This window comes from Glycine max, chromosome 20 (assembly GCF_000004515.6).
Source record: "Glycine max cultivar Williams 82 chromosome 20, Glycine_max_v4.0, whole genome shotgun sequence".
NCBI lineage: Eukaryota > Viridiplantae > Streptophyta > Magnoliopsida > Fabales > Fabaceae > Glycine > Glycine max.
Window position 1 is genome coordinate 34,775,133 of NC_038256.2, and position 20,236 is coordinate 34,795,368.

Consider the following 20,236-nt stretch of genomic DNA (forward strand, 5'->3'; position numbering starts at 1 on the left):
AAATCTTGCTATTTCCATTCTTAAAGGAGGTCTTGAATTAATTCTTTCAAAAGATGTTCATATTTGTAATGAACTGTATGATTATCTCTCCGAGAGACTTGCCAGCCGCCCAGTCTTAGTGAGGGAGTTTGCAGAAGCTGTTTTTGGTGTTGAGATTAAAGAATTGTCAAGAAAATGGTTCCTTTTCTCCCAAAGCTTGTGGTGTCTCAGCATTATAATAGTCAAGAAGTTGACACCTTTTGTTCTCCCAAAAAAGAAAAGATAGGAAGCACTCACGCAGCATTATAACAATGTCACATTTTAACAATTTTTTAAATTAAATTAAATTAAGACCGACAATGTTGTTTTTTAAAAAATCAATTAAAAGAAATTAAAAAAATGTAAAAGCAAAATAAAAATTAAACATTTTTTTTAAATGGCTTCTTTAATTTTAAAACAGATTTATTTTAAAAGTGAATATTATGTTTTAAAAATTCCATATTAAACAATTTTTATACGCAACATAAGTAAGTTCTGAACCATCAATGATCGAGAACATAATGATGAGTATGAGCAGTTTATTCAACATTACTTTTTAATTTCAAATCAAATCTCAAACAAACATGCAATAAAAATGTAAAGTACAGAAAAAAGTTTACTAACTTCAAAGTGTGTATCGTCAAGAAAAAAACTTTAACGTGTGAGGAGTGAGAATAGAAACATATGGAGAGAAAAAGGAAGAAAAATCATTCCAATATACATAATCTGTTTAAATTCTACATGGTGCAAACGTGTAAATTTATTTTTGAATGGTGAGATTATATGAAGTTAATAAATTTTAAATGATAAAATGATGCCCAGAAATGGAGATAAGAAAATAGTTATCAAAAGTTGTATCTCTTTTGTTTATTGTTATATATTAATTATTTTAAAATTTAAATATTAACATAATACCATTGTTTCAAACAAAAATTAAAAAAAAATCAAAATAACACATTTTAAAAAAAAATTAAAATAAAACTTTTAAAATTTAAGGTCCCAAAATAAAACAATCCTCATACATAATAAAACAAAAGTTACATTTGTTAATCTCAAAGTTGACAAAGTTTCAGCATCACCTCTTTCTTTTTCTTATATTTGACTTGCCTTATTCAAGCTCAAGCTGAGTAAAACTAAAACAAAACTGCAAAGTAGAACTTCCTACTTTGGAAGTTGAAGGAACAACAAATAAAAATAATAATATTATTATTAGGAGGAGGAGGATACGATGACGACATATGACTCAGCTTCAAAAGAATGTACATAAATAATTGGATTCGAGAATGTGGAAAATTTTGACTGCGAAAAAATTGTCTGCAAAAACGTGTTTTGGAAAACTTTGAATCGTGAAATAAATAGGGTCTAAATCGTGAAAATATATATTGGAATGCATCCTCATTCCTAAACACATCTCCCATACACAAATACTCGATCAAAATTGAATAAATAATGACATATGACTATCAGCTTTGAAAGTATGAAAATGAAACAGAATAATGGGATTTCGAAAAGCTTCTTTTGCTTTTTGTTTGCCTTACTGATCACCCATCCTTCTATTTTACTCGCACCCTACCCACAGCCATTCAAATCAATTTCACAGTGAACCTTAAGATGTAAAGACAAGCAAAACAATATGGTAAGATCTCAATCATAAGACTTACCATACTTTTTTTAGCCACCTATGACAGTAAGTAGCAACCAAAGTTTGAGCAATACATATAAAATTACTTTATTGTCTCACTAAGAGCTATTTAGTTTTCCACAATCATAACCTGACTTCTTCAAATATTGACTAGCTAAGAATGCAGCCAAAATGTTGTCCCTCAAAAAGGTAACCAATTTGGACTCAGCCTGCTGAATAGAGCCCACCATATAAGCTGTAGCAATGACATCAATGCTTCTCCATCTTCTCTCCTTTGCATATTTCTTCAAGCTTTCCTCAATCCTTTTGAATTGGTCATCTTCTTCATCCTTCTCTTTGATATGTTTGGAGAAGGCCTCACCTAGGAACCTGGCTAAAACAACTCCATCCTCTAAGGCACAACACCCTCCCTGGCCAAGGTCAGGAGTCATGGGGTGTAAAGCATCTCCACCAACACAAACATTGCCTTTACTAATATTCCCAAACATGAGCTCCCAGGGGTGTCTATATCTCAATGGAACTAATAGGATGACATCTAGCTCGGTTTTTTCTATGTAGTATCTAATATCACTTGGCATCTTCTCAAGCTTATTTAACACATATTCTTTCAGTTTGGCAGGGTTATCATCTAGCTCTTTGTCTGCAAGCCAAGAAGAGTGGACAAGTAAATGTGACAAAGGTAAGCATCTACAGTTAAATGTTATAAGATAATAGGCATAATGAATGAATGCTATTTTTTGCAATTAAAGTTTCCCCAATCAAGAACTGTTTATTTATGAAAATTCACCGTGGCTTTTAGGTGTCCAAGTGAAAAACCAGTAAACAGCCTTCTCATCACAAGGAATGACACCAGCTCTAAAACCTTTGCCAAAGAACTGCATGGTCCTGGGTTCTAACCCGTGATTGCTCTGAACTTCTGCACAGCCCCTGATTGAATATCTCCCTGTAAAAGAGGCATTCTTGAAGCCTAGCCACTTTGCCACTACGGAGTTCACTCCATCACACCCAATCAATACCTTTTTCAATTGCAAACATCCATGTATCAATAAAAGTTTACTAACTTGGACTCATAATTGAAGTTGTTGGCTTCTTAAATACGAAAGATCTTAGCTTATTTTTTAATGCCAATGATATATGTCATGTCAGACATATTGCTTACCTTGGTTTTGATGGTTGTCCCATCAGCAAGATGGAGTATCTTATAGAATCCAGATTCCTCAAGAGCAACAACCTTTGACAAGTATCTGATGGTGCCACTTGGAAGCTCATTGGCAAGAGCTTCCAACAGTAACTTTCTTTTAACACAACGAATTTCACGGTCTCTTCTGCATCACACAAAAAACACCCCCAACATAGCAAGAATATAATCTGACAAGTTAGTTTTAAACTCAAATTGAAACATGTAAACACACTTATTCAATTCTTGCATGATTGGGGTGAATTTTATTCATAGAGTGCACTTACTGCTGATTTCCTGTTTCTGTGAAAGACATAACTGATGTTTGTTGCCCTGTAACCAATGAAGTAGTCACAACCCTGCACTCCAATTCCAGTAGTTTAGTTTCATTGATAATTAAGTTGGTTAGCCAAAAACATCCTAAATAATTTGAATTGTCTTCTTTTATTTACAAGACTAGTATAAAATTTCACCGAATAATAGAAAAAGAAAAGGGTAAAATGAGTTTCAAGTTTCTCATAATTTTAGTCCTTAGATTTTTGGTGTTTGTATTTCTAAATTGTGACATCGTTCCTGATTAAGTTAAAATGAAGTAAAGGGTCAAGGACAAAAACCACCCCATTCTAATAGTAGGAAGACCAAAATCATTATTTTCAAAACACAGGAATTAAAACAATTTTTCATCAAATATTGGAAAATCTAAAATGCATTTTATCCAAAAGAAAAAAATAATATTGAAGTTAAAAACGCGTGGGTATGTACCTATTGAGCTGGGGATGTTGCTGTCGGAGGAAGTCTCCAACACCAACAGCATCCAATGCCTTCCAAGCATTTTCCCATATCGACAAAGCAAACCCAGTGATCCTCAAACTATCTGAAGATTCTAACACCAAACTTCGGATACCCAACCTGCCAGCATCAAATATCAAATACTAGCTTAATTAATAATCACATGGATAGTTTCCATTATTAAATTAAGGTTAAGGTACCTGTGAAGTCCTAAGGATGTTGAAAGGCCAGCAATTCCAGCTCCCACAATCACAATATCTTCAACCACTTCTTTTGTTTCCATTATTACTGTTACTATAGGATCTCCAGGGCCCGACCTTGATGTGTGTGTAAAGGGAACCCTTTGCAAATATTTATATAGATGGGCACTATCATAAGGGTGTCATATTTCAATTTGATGATGTAAGACCATACGTAAGAGAATGTTCAATCCTCCGAATCCGAGCATAGTTACTGTCATTAGGTGTTCCTTGGCCATTTTGGTCAATCCGATTAAATTTGGTTGATTTGATTTGAGTTTTACATTTTTTTTAACTCAATCCAACTTAAATTATTTATGAATAATTTGGTTCGGTTGAGATCAATGGCTTACTTATTTAAATTTGATATTTTTTTTAGAACTATTATTTTATATTTTAATTCATCTAAATATATAATATAATTAACACAATATTATCAAATGTCTTAAAGTAGTATAATTGATTCATTTAATATCATTAATATAATATTTTAAAATAAACTAATATAAATTAAAATAAAATATTCTTCAACGAGCTTTAATATAATAATTTGAATCACAATTATTTCTTATCCATTATGTTTTTTGTTAGAACCAAATTTACTTAAATAAATAAACAAAATATGATGTATTAATATTACAAACATGATAGCAAAAATGAATATAAAAAAAAGTGAAACAAATAACAATGTACCTCAGAGTAATAATATGAAAAGGTTCAGTATTAGATTAAAAGTCTGGAGTCTTAACACTAGTATTATTTAACGCTAAACCAACCTGTACATGAACGGTTTGGATTAATTTGATTCGATTTTAACCAAAATACATTGAAACAACTCAAATTATTTGAATCAATTTAGGTCAATTCGGATTAATGGGTAACCTGTATCATAAATACCCTGATTTCATCTCATCTTGGAATGTGTCCACGTCTTATATGTATATACATTACATATATCCCAAGCTACAAAAAAAAAAAAAAAAATCCTAAGCAGGATCTGCCAAACATAATCAGTGTATGAGGCTATGTGCATAGGAAGGATTTTCAATCTGATCCTCGTGATATTCACTATTCCTTGTAGAAGCAGGTGAAAACGAATCAAATCTTAGCATGCTAATGCAGTGTGTTTTCACATTTATAAGTCCCACATAGGCTAGAATATAGAACAGAGAAGTCTTTATCAACCTTGAGACGAGACCACATCATGCTGATTTGGGTTACGCCAGCTTATTCCCGAGTGGGGGCATTAGGGTGATATGGAACAGATTCCGGGCTTGTTGGGTTGGGCTGTGTCTGCATTCTGTCTGGCCTGCCCGCTCCAAGTTGGGAGTTGGGCCACGTGACTTGAGCAAAAGTAACATGAGGGCAAAGTATAAAGTTGGTTTAATATTCTCTATTAATTTCTTCTACAAAATTTTTTGAAGGATATTTCTTGTACAACATATGAACTACTATTTACTTGTTATTAAACTACTTGAATATTTTGGTTGTATAAGTAATTGAGCGGGTATATAAAGTCCAGGTTTCGTGGTATATAAAGAGTATTTTATTGTATACTTAAGTGATGCACAAGTCTTGATCAAACACGGAGTCCAAATCTATTAAAGGGAGGTCAATTTGTTTTCTTACTTTGAAACTATTTAAATATTTAACTTCTAATATATAATTATTTAGCAAATAATAATTTTCATAAAATTATTTACTAGTTTTACATAAAACTAAAATTGATTTTAGAGGCACACAAACTACAATCAATGAAGAATGTCAGTGCACATGTATAAATAGAACATGACAGAGGAAATAGTTAGTTACTCTCTACTGCGTTGAATAGTTAGTGACTGTTGGTGTTCATTTTATTTTTCTTTAACTGATGAAACACATATACCATTGGCAATTGTTAGCACATATCTTATTTCTGCAAGCAACAGCAGATAATACAATAATTTTTTGAAGCATATGTAATATGAACTTATTCATCTCTCTTTCTTCTTTTTCTTTTTTTTTACGATCAAAAGGTGGAGGTAGAGTCTGCCAAAAGAGGCCAATACAGAAAATGGAACTATATCATTTATCCTACTATTACGTACTCATGCTTATTTCATTTCTGCTATGGTTACTAATGCACTCACGCTGCTGCTTTTTTTTTTTTAATACTTTACGTTTGTTTGTTCAAAGTATTAAATTTAATTGATGCTACTAATTTGTGTTGAGTCATATTATGAATGCTAGAATATTTGTTCTTGCACATTCTGCGATGGAAGCTACAGTATAGAACACGATTGTGGCTTAGGCATCACCGGATATGAGGTATATTTCTGAGCGAGGACAAAATTACACATTCCGTGAAACTTCCATCCAATATCCGAGTGGAATAGACAAGTCTCACAAGAAAAGTGCAGCAGATTCCACATTCATATAGGTTTGGCATTCAACTTTTCTTTTAGTGGTTAACAAGTTTGGCTCCATATTCTTTATGCTGCACCATAACAGAGATCCATCCATCCCTTTGATAAAATAGAAGCATCAAGCATGCATGACATAGAGTTGAAAGTATAACTCTTGTCTTACTTGTTTGTATATTCAATTGCATAGAATAATTGCCGGATTGTTATATTCTTTGACCAAACTTCCAACTTCTACGTGTTTGCTATTTTACTTCATTGGTTATATAACTAACCCATAGCATGCTCTTATATGCTTTACAATTACATCAGAACGAGCCAGCCATTTTGGTGTAATCTTGACACTTTGCCCAACAGGAATTGTGTGTCACAACATTTGCAATTGTTAACCTTAATTTAAGCACCTCATACATTCGTCTGGTTGAGCAATTTTAGGCTAGCTAATACAAGTTATAACAAACAAACAAATAAACAAAAAAGCAAACCCATAAAAATCAATAAACACTATTCACAATCACTTCTACAAGCTTGCGAATCAATTAACACAGAATTGTTACAAAATTCAAATGATACATGATCAAATTTATCAAAAAAAATAAAAATGACCCCTGAAGCTATCTTGGTGACAGTGACAATAAGTTGAGCCTTGTGCAGCAAAACTTAGTGTTGAGTGAAGGATGACTTGTTGTTGTTGAATTGACTTAACCAGTTTTTGACAGCTTTACCTTTGGCAATGAAGCAGCCATTGTTCTTCCTATCAACCTTCAACGGACTCCCCATTTTGACCATCATCTTCTGAACCAACACTCTCACCGGCGACTCTCCTCTGACACTGCTATGCTTTCCCAACCCACAAACCACCGTAAATTCCGCAGGAACTCCATAATTGGAATCATTCAACCTTCTTCCCATCTCCTCCAACCAAAGCAACACGATCAAATACGCCGAAGCCAAGTGAAATCCATGCAAGTCCAACTTGACCTCCGAAGAATCCCACACCATGACCTCCTCCAATATCCCACAAGACCCCAACAACAACAACTCCCTCACCACCATCCCCTCCCCTCCTTCCAAACCCTCCTTCAATTCTGAAATCGACAACAACGCCAATTTGCTCAAGTCCCTCGTCATTCTGGTAATACTAGGGCAACTATTAGAGACGGAATTGTAAGTCCTGACAGAAAACGGAACACCCGAATTGCTCATCCTCCGAAGCCACCTCACCATCTCCACGTGCTCCCCGTGAATGCCGTAAGTCGAAAGAACCATGTTGTAACAAACGGTGTCAACAGCAAAGCCATTCCTCTCCATTTCATCCACCACTCTATTCATATCATTAAACAAACCCAACCTTCCGTATCCATACACAATGGACTTGTACTCGAAGCCCGAAGGTTGAAGCCCAAGAACCAAATCCTCGGCCTCACGGGGTCTATCCATTAAACATAAGCCGCTCACCATGTACTGGTAGGCCCTGCGTTTCACGTGAAGGGAGGAGGAAGTGCGGACAAGGTTATGGAGGTAACCAAAAGCGGCGTCGAAGGCGGTGTGGGAGTTTCGCTTGGAGTGTGAATCGATGAGTTTGCCGTAGAAAAGAACGAGGTCGCGTTGGCGTGATTGTAACCTGGAACTGGCGTCGGAAATGAGGGATTCGGATTGGGCGTGGTGGCCGAGACTGTGGAGGAGGGCGGCGAGTTCGGCGACGGTGGTGGGGTTCCAGGAGAACCATGGGGCTTGGCTGATTCCCGTGTAAAGCTGCGAGGCGAGGGAAGAGAGGTGGGGGTAGGAGGTGGAAGGGGAGAGGAGGTGGGAGAGAGTGCTGAGAACGACGGATTTGGGAGAAGCTAGTAGGAACCTACGAATGAGGTTGTCGGCGGTGGCGGAGGAGGTGGTTAGCTTTGTAAGGAATCGTTGGCCTTGTTTGGTTAGCGTGCAACGCGCTTGCAATTGGGGACGAGGTTGTTTCAATTTCCATGACAAGGACAGTGTTTCGTGAGGACACTGCTGCTGCCCATTCCCCAACCACACTCTCATCATCCTCTTCCCCGCCGCACTCGCACTATAACTGACTATTCTTTCAACTCATTTATCCTGAAAATAAATAACTTCTTTGTCTCCAAATCTTTTCATTTCATGGATTGCACACTAAGACATTTTTCAATTATGTTATTATAATTTATAAAGCAAATACACATGTACCCATGTGGTCAAGGCAATGTAATAGCCTATTTTTGTGAGCTTTTAACCAGTTTTTATGAGCTTAGTCCACAATCACAATTCATCATGACTGGGTCATATTAAAAAATTTGCATTTAATTTGGGTTAAGGCCTACATTTCATTAGACAAGTCTGGCACTCCCATTGTCATGGCGTTGATATGCCGTTTTTATTTTATTTTATGAAAACCCGAAATATTTCCTCACTTTAATAACTCTAAATTCAAAAATATAAAATTTTTTAGTTAGGAGATTTTGTGTAGAATAAAAAAAGAAAATACTTTATCATGGGTCTTGCTAATAAGTGTACTGAAGACATTGATTAAGAAATTAAAAGAAAAAAATTGATGTAAAATCATAGAAGAACAAAAACAAGCATGAATAGTACATTTTTATGAATGCTAATAAAAAACTATTTATTTAGTTTTTTTTTTAATTCTATTTTTTGATAAACTAGTGTGCTTAAAGCAATTATTAACATTGGTCTTTTATTATAAGTATTTTTTTTTTTCGATTGATGAATTTAAAACTATGACCTGCAAGAACCTCTCTTGTTCCATTATGGGAACTCCTTTAGATTTATATGTTAAATTTATCAAATTTGTTTCCATGAAATGAATATGGACTATGATTAAATTATTTCTCTCTTATTTTAATTTTTTTTCTTCTGAAATAGTGAGTGATTGTTACTATTATTTTTTTGAGAAATAAATTACATATGGAGGCAAGTCCCTACTAAACAGGAGAGATACTATTTCAAAGAATCACAATTACTACTAACAAATTTACTAGACAGTGGCGTGTGACGTTAACAGCAATTTACATTTACGCGAGGATTCCACTCTCTGTATTTCTGACACAAGCTGTGTTGTGTCTCCTTTGGTGAGGATGAACAAGAGGAAGGCGCTTCCAGATCTTTGCAATCGAGAAGTCGGCCACCTATCCCCCAGAAATTTCGCTCTCCGTCTTGGCTCTTCCGAGGTCCCCACACTTGTCCTAACTCTCTTTCTTTTTCCTTCTCGTCAAGGCTATTATTTCATTTTTGTTTTCGCCATCTCATCAATTTTAGGATCTTGTCCTTCGACTTCAATTACTGAGGAATCTGCAAAAGCACCGAGGTTGTGTCAACGCTGTGAGCTTCAATGCAGATGGTGACATTCTGGTCTCTGGTTCCGATGATTGTGGGATTATTCTCTGGGACTGGGAAACTGGCCGCATTAGACTCTCCTTCCATTCTGGTCATTCTAACAATGTTTTCCAGGCCAAGATCATGCCTCACTCTGATGATCGAACCATTGTCACCTGTGCTGCCGATGGACAGGTCTAGTTTTATTAATCATTCTTAGATTATTGTTTTTTCGTAATTGTGTCAATTCTATATTATAGGTGAGACATGCTCAACTTCTTGAAAATGGACGAGTCGAAACTAAGTGTCTGGCCAAGCATCAAGGAAGGGCTCATAAGTTGGCTATTGAGCCTGGTAGCCCTCATATTTTTTATACCTGTGGTGAAGATGGATTAGTGCAGCGTGTGAGTCATTCATTTCTTTCCTACTTTTTTTGTTATTTTATTTATTGTTTATCCTCTCACTAAGTGTTTTCTTTTGACAGTTTGATCTGAGAACTGGGGCTGCAACAGAACTTTTTACATGCCAGCCAATCAAGGATAGGTGGAGTTACATGCCAGTCATCCATCTTAATGCAATTGCAATTGATCCAAGGAACCCTAATCTCTTTGCGGTTGCTGGCTCTGATGAGTATGCTCGACTTTATGATATTCGCAAGTATAAATGGGACGGATCAACTGATTTTGGTCAACCAACCAACTTCTTTTGCCCTCCACACTTGATTGGCGATCAGCAAGTTGGAATAACAGGCTTGGCCTTTTCTGAACTAAGAGAGCTGCTTGTGTCATACAATGATGAGCTTATTTATCTTTTTACCCAAGATATGGGTTTGGGACCAAACCCCCCTGATCCTGTGTCTCCTAAATCTATGAACAGTGATGCAAGTGAAATTGGATTTAGTCATGGATCTGTGTCATCTCAATCCAAGATGGATGCTGATGAGAAAGTCACCCCGCAAGTTTTTAAGGGACACAGGAATTGTGAGACGGTGAAGGGTGTTAACTTTTTTGGACCTAAATGTGAGTATGTGGTGAGTGGGTCAGATTGTGGTCGGATTTTCATATGGAAAAAGAAAAGTGGTCAGCTTATTCGTGTCATGGAAGCAGATAAGTATGTTGTGAACTGCATTGAGTCTCATCCTCATACAATGGTTCTTGCCAGCAGTGGTATTGAGCATGACATCAAGATATGGACTCCAAAGGCCCTCGAGAAAGCTACTTTGCCCAAAAATATTGAGCAGGTATGAATTCAGTCTCTTGACTTAATTATTGCGAGTCAGAACTTAAAAGCACAGAATGATATTATTACATGTGGACGATGCCTTTTATGTGTAGAAGCTAGTTATGTGTTTAAATCTTACTGGGAGTTTCTATAAAAACTTCATATATATAAAATATATTATAGCATACTATAATATATTATCATAAGAACCCAAATACATATTGCGAAGATATCATCCAAAGCTTTTTCTGGCCCTGATTCCTCCATCTGCCCCTAGCTGTCCCTCAATCTCAATCAGTCGAAAGCCAAAAGTCTGATGTTATATTGTCATCTAAAGCATAAATTCAATTCTTTGCAAATTCTGGACCCTTATCCACCCATTACTATTTAATGATGGATCCTCTGTGAATTATCGATTTATCAGACTTTATTGTTTTGATCATGTAATCAGAATTGTGTGAATCGCGATTCGATTCTTACGTTCGATGTGATTCAGAAATGCAGCCATGTAGATTGCATGCTGAATTGTTTTTGGTCCTGGATCACACTGAATCCTATCCTGGGTTAATTGCTTGAATCACAGAAAAATTGCATGTTGCTGTGCTCTGAACCAAGTGGATTATGCCTAATCTTAAGTTAGATTGTGTGCAACCTTGTTAGGAACCCATATTAGAAAATAGAAAGAAAAGAAAGATGGCATTTCTTGATTGCAAAAGAACTGAAAATAGAAGAGATAACCCTCCCCTCCAAGGGTTTCCCCTTCACAGAGAGCAAAACTCAGTTCTCAAATGATGCAAGATAGAATGCCTCTTCCCTTACATCCTCCTCCTATTTATTTTCCTCTCAAATCCCCCCTAACTGACTAACCCTTCTACTAGCTATCCAAGTTTTATGTCATTGAGGTCAAAGTTGTACTTTTCAATGCTTACTATCTAGTTCAGTTATTGCTAAGGGCCAAGGCAATATTCAATAATTTTGGCTGAGAGGAGGAATATGTGCTAGCAAAGGGATATATGAAGAGCGATTTATTAAAGATTATGGTGTTAAGGGCCAAATATTTATATTTTATGTCAATGTGCTGGGCATGATATGAAATCCTAGGTAGGAACTATTAAAATATGATGGCTGTTAGAATATCTCTTCTGTGAATAATTTTTTTTCCCAAATTAGTTTTGTGGTTGGAGCTCATGAAATAATCTCCATAAAGGAAAAAAAAAAACTGTTTTTCTGAGATCTCTGGTCAGGGAAGTTCATTTGGGGATTCTTGGTGGAGAAGTGTTTGAAATAGTAGACTGAACTGGACCTTTTGGAGTTTTGACCATGATAACTGGGAACTAATTCTGTCATTCCTCCTAAGTTAACGCACCATGAATCAGAAATCTGTCAAATATCCTATTTAAGAAATACACATAACTGCCTTACAGCATATCATATGATTGTCCAAGAGTTACTGACCGCCACACATAACTATTCTATCAGAATTAATAATTGTTTTTATTGAGAACCATTGTGAGCAGTACTGCAGGAAACTTCTGAACCAGTACTGACTTGGTTGGAACATTTCACATTTGGATAGTATGGCAAATTGGCAAGCTTGTATGCTGCCACATCATTATAAGGCTGTGTGATTTGTCTTGTCTGGAAAATGAGTAAAACTGGTACCAGTCAGAGGCTTGAAAATGCTGCCTGAGGGGAGCTGGCTGGATCCTCAATTGGGTGCATTATTGTGAATGCAAAGCATGATAAATGATTTGTCACAAACGATTTTATGAAAGAGCATGGTATACATTTTTAAACATTTATCTACCTAAGATATTTACTCTGATTTAAAAAACTTCTACTAAAAGAAAAATTTTCATATGCTGGTCTAGGAAAGTCATAGGAGTACATGATTTTAAGTCTGATACTGGTCTGTTATTGTTAAATGATAAATCAGAGAAAGATTGAAATTTTTGTTACATGATCTGCTTAAGCAGCAGAGGAACTAATTTCTCTGCTGGTACTTCTTTGAAGAGGGTTCATGTGTTTGATCATATTCATTGGTTTACAATTGGTGGTGGCTATGATGACGATGATGATGACAATATTATGTTTGATGATGACTATGAAGTTGATATGTCTGACAATGATGATGATGAGGAGGAGGAGGATGATGATGACGATGATGACAATGATGACAATTATAGCGGTTATATCAATGATTAAGATTGTGATGATGTTGATGAGAACTATGGTGTTGATGATCATAATAATAATCAAATGGCAAGGATGATAATTTTGGTGGTGGTTGTAATGATGCAAATTGATGAAAATTTTGTGTCCGACAGAAACCGAAGGCTAAGGGCTGGATGTACCGGATAGCTTATCCTGAAGACCTGATGCAACTGATTTCACTTCCAAGACGAAGGGTCAGGACAGAAAGCAATGGAGAAAACTCATCCACAGATCGAGACCTTCTACAGTTGATATTGACATTCAATGCCAATAGTGACAGTTCTAACGAAGATGATGACGATGGTGATACAACCAGCCAAGACGACTTGTTCAGTTAGTTGAGAGTTACACCTTGGTCAAAACTTGGCCCTTCTAAGAAAAATGTTAGCAATTGTAAATAATATAGGATTAACAATTACTGTTGGCTGGAATATTGCATAGTATGTCTAAACAATATTCTACATACAATTGTGCTAAAATTTATTTCTTGTCATTTTTTTTGAGTTTCTGCTTATTCTGCTCACAGGTTTTTAGTTATTTTTTAATGTGTGACGTGTGTTTATTTTTTGTACTGAGTTATCCGTAGATAATGGGAATAATGAGTTACAGCACTAAGCATTTTACCTCTTGAGTTGAGACGTTTAAGTTAATATTAGGTATTTGAAAGTTATTTATCTTAATTTGAATTAGATTTATGAGAAAATTGTACTTTTCCGCAAAATTTGTTGCATGTTTAACATTCAGATATATTGACATTTCTAGGTGTGCACCTCTGTACACATGTTTTCCAAAGGGATAAATGGCATTTTCTTTCTCGATTATTGTGTAGTATGTGATATTTTGATTTTTTAATATTTATTTTAGTATTAAATCATTTCCTCATTTCCACAAAGAAAAAAAAAAAAACTCGAGAACTTCCTCCAATCTAGCCATTCTTTTCCGCAAATTTTCTACTATGGTTCTAATTTCATCTACTTTTTGTTCCAATGTATCCACAAGATCAGACGTTTTTGCCATTGTAGAATTCTCCAGCCGGTCTCAAGCTGTTTCCCTTCCTTTGGATCCGACAGGTTGGACTAAAATGATAGAACACTGGAATTTGAAACTTAGGCACACTAGTTGCATTAGAAAAATACAATAGAAGTTGTTTCAGAGATGTAACAACTTCTACAGAGAGAATAACTGTCTAAAGAATTGCCAATACACACCTCTGGCCACTTTTTACTGCTTCCTAGAGGGTATTTTGTTGCATGAACTTTACATATAATTGTTCACCATCATACTATGCATACAATACTTGGTTCTTAATTACATAACTGAACCTAGTTCTGTAAAAAAAAAACATGAACCTAGTAAGTGTCTATCATCACGTCTAGGAGTGAAAATAAATTTTGCTAGGCCTAAGCTTGACCTGAATTAAAAATAAATGGCATGATCCTGGCCTGATTATTTGTCAAAAGTCTTTTTAAAGGTCTGACATGACTTATAAACCTGTTTAAGGGCCTACTTTGATAATTTGTCATTATACTTTATTTTTCATTTTGATACATTAAGTTTTAAAATTTTATTTTGATCTTTTATGATTTTGGAAAGTTTCATTTTAATTTTTTATGTTTTTCAAAGTTTCATTATGGTCATTTCTTTCATTTTTCATTAAAATGTTAGTGTTCCGTTAATGTTTTAAATTTTGAAATAATAAATTATTTTAACTGTTATTATCTTAAATTAGTTATCTTACTTATATTTAGTGCTTCATCAAAATTAAAAAATATAAATAATATGGATATTAAGATTTGAGTTTAATACCTATGCACACTGTCATTAATCACAAATCATCGCTTGAATTACTTTAAGATAATTATTTTAAGAATCAACAAATTTATTATATATGATAAGTTGTGATTAGATGAGCGTATAAATCTTTTTTTTATTGTCAGTGTATAACTTTTTTTTTTCTCTTAAGATTTATAAGAGTTTAATCTTATTTGTTTATATTTTTTTGTTGGTGAAATCTTACTTAGTTATATGATATAAACATATTTTTAAGGTTTAGTCTCACATTATGATAACTTAAACGTATTTTGTAATAAGACATTGATGTTTCAATAAACTTATAATTTTAAGTTTGATTCTTTATATAAGTCAACATTTAAAAAGATAAATAAACATAAAATTTAATACATTATAGAAAATTTAATATAATAATTATTATTATTATTATTTAAATATTTTTAAATAAGTCGATCTGGTAGGCCTACAAGACTTTTAAATGGCCTAAAGTTTTATCTTTTTTTATTAACAAGACTTTAATTAAAGCTTTGGTTTGATTTATTTTCTAAAAAAGTCTGATCTAATCTAGACCTAATATAGGTTAGATAATAAGTTCCTATAAAAAATAATTTGACTTATTTTACTCCTAATCACATCAGACACGTTAAATGAAAAGTAAGACATCAAACATTCTCTTACTAATATCTTTTTTTTGTTATTAGTTGAAATTTATAAAAAAAAAATCACTAATTTTCGTATGTATGGGATTGTTGATAACCTTTTTGAGTTTGACCCATTTAAAGTGGATAAAGTTTTCAAGAGTTAAATAAATAATATCAGTCCTTAAAAAAATAAATTAGTATTTAATATTCAATTAATTTATGATTTTTTAATGCATATGTACATATTGATTATTTATTTTCTTCATTATCGATTAAGATTACTTACTTTATCATCTAAAGTTAAATTATGTTGTTACTGGAAATATAAATTAAAATTTTATAATTTATCAACTTCCATTTATAAATTTGAATTCTTGTTCTAAGAAAATAAAGTTTGCATTTATTATTATTTTTCATTTAATTAGAATGCATAAACAATATAAAAATGTTTCATATTATCACTCAATCACCAAATTAAAAAAAAATTATAGATTGTTATGTAAGATGGCTGACTTTTATAGTTAATGGTATAAAAATCCTCCCACTTATAAGATATAAAATTAAATTATGTTTTTCTTTTCATTTTGTCGATTTTATACCTGTTTTGTAGATTCTTTAGAGTATGTTTGGATAGAGAATTTTAATCAGGAAAGTAATTTATCAGATAATTTAAATTTCTGTAATCTAGAATTCAATTCATTGTTTGGATGTTTTTTGTGAAGAATTTAAAATTTTAGAATTTTAAAACAGAATTTTAAACAACTAAAAATTTGGAATTTCAATTTCCTTCTCAAATAATTTCTCTTCTTACTGTCTTCTCCAAGAAACAAACACCGTATGAGATTATGGAACATCGTTAGGGCCTCGTAAAGGAACATGTATAACTAGTACACCAATCATATATTTTCTTTTTTTCATTCATTTTTTTTCACCCTCATAATTTTAACTTTTTTTTATTCAAACACAAAATTTTGAAAATAAAATAATTTCAATTGAAGTATTTGAAATTCTTAGAATTTAAAATTTCTCAAAATTTTAAATTCCTCCATCCAAACACACTCTTAATTAAATTATTTTAATATTTTATTTTTAATTAATTATCTAAAAAAACATTTCAATTTCCTTAACGACTTAAACCACTATATTTCACTGTACCAAAAACCACTACATTACAAAAATTTAATTAATATTAAATATAATTAAATATTGACTAATTATTGAAAATTAAATAATAGAATTAAATATTTCCATTAGCTAAATTTAAAGACATAATTAAATATTGAATATAATTATTAAAAACAATTAAATAATATAATTAAATATTTAAAAATTATTAATTAAAATATTTAATATAGTAAATAAATATTTAGCAATTATTAAAAAAATTAAAAATATAACTAAATATTAACCATTTATCAAAAAAATAATTAAATATTTCCATTACCTAAATTATTTTTTTTATCGTTTTTAAATTATTATTTTTAAAATTTATATTTGCATCATCAATAAAAATAATATTTTAAAATAATTTTGAAAAAAATTAAGTAAAATGTACTCATCATGGAAATATTTTTTAGATTGTCATTCAATTATAATTAACATTTATGATAAGTTTTTAAATTTTATAATAATTGATTTTAAAAATATAAATTTATAATTAATTGATAATATAAAGAATTTTAAAAACATGTACTCATACCTTTTATATATTTTAATATATGTATGCACAATAAGAATTAATGAATGCTGATGAATGTGCAATTTTCTTAAAAAAAATCTACATCGAGTATGTGGAGGTGTTTTATTAAAATATTTTTAACATTAGTTTTTATACACTGTTAATGAAATACTTTTATAATATTAATTAATAAAAAGCTAAAATACAGTTTTAAAATTTATTATTCTAAAAATTTACAAATTTATTAATTTGACAATATGTGATTAAAAGTACATTGTAATTAAATTCATATTATTAATGAAAAAATAAGAGTGGTATAGAAAAAAAAAATCTAATTGACTAAAAATGAATTGTGACTCCACCTCTGGCCTCATCTGATATTTTATTTATTATTTTATATATTTTGCGGTGTTATTGTTACGATATTTTGTGGTATTGATGGTTGGGTATGAGAAGAGAAGACAATTTGATTGATGATGGAAACGTTGGCCACATCTTCTTCTGCAACTCTTCCATCTTCTTCTTCTCCCTTTTCTATATTCCCTTCAAGAAGAACTTCCCTTTCTCCTCCCAAGACTCTCCAATTTCGTTTACCCTCCTCCAAGCGTGTGTATTCTTTTCACTTTCCCTTTTCTTTTCTGCATCAGTTTTCTTCAATTTTGTGATTTTCTTTTTTCAGGTGATGATGCTCGCGATTCAGACTCTAACCAAAACAATCTTCCTATTCTCAGTGATCGCTGCCTCTCCCTTTCCCCTCTTTCCAAAGTACGTCGTTTTCCTTTCCCAAAATTTCAACTTCAATTCATTTCTGCAACTGACTTATCCCAAATTCAAAAGGGTCATTTGCATTCCTTGTAATGGACACAATAAATTTTTTCTTGTTTTCTAGTTTTTTTTTGGTCTAAAAGAAAAAATAATAATTCAATTGTGTTATTCCTTTTCCAAATTTATGCTTCGATGCATTTCCATCCCTAACATAGCTGAAATTTCAAAGGGTCAATTACTTATCGTTAAATGGTTGAAAACAATTGTTATCATGAATATATTCAATTGCGTTATTCCTTTCCCAAAATCTGAACTTCAATGCATCGGTACCTAAAAGTGTCAATTTTCTTGCATCAGAATAGAGGAAAAAGTTTTGTTTTTGGGTCATGAAAGTTAAGTAATTCTGATTAGAATTTGTGGGGTCAGGATGCTGCGATGGGGCTGGTGCTGAGTGCTGCAACGGGCAGAGGATGGACCACGGGTTCAGGGATGGAAGGCCCCTCTGTTCCTGCAGTTGGTAGGGATAGCGAATCTGGGACGGGGAACATCTCCACTTTCCCATGGTCTCTCTTCACAAAATCCCCTAGGAGAAGGATGCTGGTGGCTTTTACTTGTACCATCTGTGGCCAGCGAACTACAAGGGCTATTAATCCCCATGCTTACACTGATGGCACTGTTTTTGTGCAGGTAACTTTTTTTTTTTGTTAATCTTAACCTCCGCCATATCACGTGTCTCAATAATTTTCTTGGGCTGAATTTGGAAACCAATCCTAAACTTGTAGTACGCTGCAAAACCAAACCAATTCATGGTTTAATGAATTAACTGTGGTTAAACTGGTATGCGTGTAAATTAAATGAAACTTTATCTTATATATAAAAATAAAGTGTGTATTGACAACATGTGTGCTGCTAGACTAGTGGTAGATGGCTTGCCACATATCGCAAAAACTCGAAAAGACAAGTTATCCTGCACAGCCAGCTTCAAGAATTTTTCAGTGTTAATACATTGAACTGGTTCATGGACAAATGGACTGGTTTGTGTGGTTCAATGGTTCTAATGCCGGTTTTAAATTAATGGTTTGATCAAACTGGGCAATGTCTTTTTCACGGTTGAACCTGTCAGACTAATTGGTGCACTCTGTTTTTTGAAAGATTGCCTTTTATTTATTCTATGTTAGACTAATTTGTTTAATACTAAAAAAATGAGTAATGTTATAACTTTAAATATATTTAATATTTTGATACATAATTTTATTGGCTTAATTAACATGTGTATATGATATTTTCTTAACATTGTTGCATAGTTATGTAATATACATGAATGTACAACTTTAAAACTAGACTTGACAATTTTTTTTGTCATTGTTGTCAGTGCTGTGGATGCAATGCATATCATAAGCTCGTGGATCACTTGAACCTGTTTCAGGAGACAAATTGCTATTTGAATTCAAGTTTTAATTATAAAGGAGAAGGATGGGATGATCTTAAGTTCAGGTATATGGATGATAACGATGATGATGACATATTCCCCATTGCATAAGTGAACTGCCTGCATATGGAGCATATACTCTCTGCCTAATCATGTGGAAGTTCAGTTTAGATGTCTTGTATATTCTTTAGGTTTTCATGCTTTATAGTGAAATTTGTCAGAGACTTGTATAGTAACATGTTTATATATAGCTTTGAACTCATTTTTATGATCATGAATTTCATAATGTACAAGACATTACACAAATATTTCCTTTGCTTCTCTACATTCTGTGAAATTGCTAGCTTTTTTTTTTCCTCTGAATTTCCGCCATTGCTCACTATGATGTCTCATGTCTGACAATTCAGCCATTATTATTTGTTCTCCACCCTAGTTTTTTTTATTTCCTTTATGAGATTTTCCATAGAGTTGTTGATGGTAGTGGTGACAATGCGACTGTGCAACAGGATTTCTTAGTACCTAACCATAATTAGGTCTCTAGTGTGATCTTAGGCTTAGCTGCAGGAGAGGAGGGAAAAGAAAGGATGCCAACTCATTTCAGGAAAATTTGCTAGTTGATTTTTTATTTTTCACTTCAAATAGCTGTCACACACTTGCTTGAGCTTATGCTTGCAATTTGCATAAGAATAAACTTTCTTGAAAGGTGTCTAAGGATGGAATAAGCTTTACTTAAAAGGTTGATGCTTGGTAGTTTGTATTAATCCTTTTTAGCCCCTTAGGCGCCCCTGACCTTTTAAATAGGTGAATGCTGTGATACAATGGAAAATGGACACAGCCAATGGTGAACGTGACTTTTCTTTGCATGATAATGTAAGGAAAATTGAGATA

The 20,236-nt window shown here is 33.1% G+C and overlaps 4 protein-coding genes across 5 annotated transcripts; 2 read left to right on the top strand and 2 right to left on the bottom strand.

Annotated features, from left to right (window-relative positions):
- Positions 1–1,632: 1,632 nt before the first annotated feature.
- Positions 1,633–3,985, bottom strand: LOC100790765 (monooxygenase 2). Its single transcript, XM_003555804.4, has 6 exons — positions 3,827–3,985; positions 3,600–3,746; positions 3,125–3,196; positions 2,820–2,985; positions 2,448–2,676; positions 1,633–2,300 (listed from the first exon to the last, which is right to left on the bottom strand). Exons 1-6 carry the CDS (start codon positions 3,907–3,909, stop codon positions 1,759–1,761), a joined length of 1,239 nt encoding a protein of 412 aa, XP_003555852.1. The 5' UTR covers positions 3,910–3,985; the 3' UTR covers positions 1,633–1,758.
- Positions 3,986–6,785: 2,800 nt separating this feature from the next.
- LOC100805233 (pentatricopeptide repeat-containing protein At2g17033) lies at positions 6,786–8,414 on the bottom strand. Its single transcript, XM_003555157.4, has one exon. The coding sequence runs from the start codon at positions 8,302–8,304 to the stop codon at positions 6,928–6,930; it is 1,377 nt and encodes a 458-aa protein (XP_003555205.2). The 5' UTR covers positions 8,305–8,414; the 3' UTR covers positions 6,786–6,927.
- Positions 8,415–9,251: 837 nt separating this feature from the next.
- LOC100791300 (DDB1- and CUL4-associated factor 8) lies at positions 9,252–13,537 on the top strand. Its single transcript, XM_003555805.5, has 5 exons — positions 9,252–9,464; positions 9,553–9,804; positions 9,870–10,013; positions 10,094–10,849; positions 13,158–13,537. Exons 1-5 carry the CDS (start codon positions 9,372–9,374, stop codon positions 13,380–13,382), a joined length of 1,470 nt encoding a protein of 489 aa, XP_003555853.1. The 5' UTR covers positions 9,252–9,371; the 3' UTR covers positions 13,383–13,537.
- A 4,035-nt stretch (positions 13,538–17,572) lies between these two features.
- On the top strand, positions 17,573–19,665 carry LOC100527113 (uncharacterized). 2 transcript variants are annotated; one of them, XM_006605252.4, is made up of 4 exons: positions 17,573–17,760; positions 17,834–17,919; positions 18,331–18,606; positions 19,292–19,654. In XM_006605252.4, exons 1-4 carry the CDS (start codon positions 17,628–17,630, stop codon positions 19,457–19,459), a joined length of 663 nt encoding a protein of 220 aa, XP_006605315.1. In that variant the 5' UTR covers positions 17,573–17,627; the 3' UTR covers positions 19,460–19,654. The 2 variants fall into 2 exon arrangements, with proteins under 2 accessions (XP_006605315.1, NP_001235094.1); NM_001248165.1 differs by having other exon boundaries at positions 17,623–17,760; positions 18,346–18,606; positions 19,292–19,665.
- The last annotated feature ends 571 nt before the right edge of the window (positions 19,666–20,236 follow it).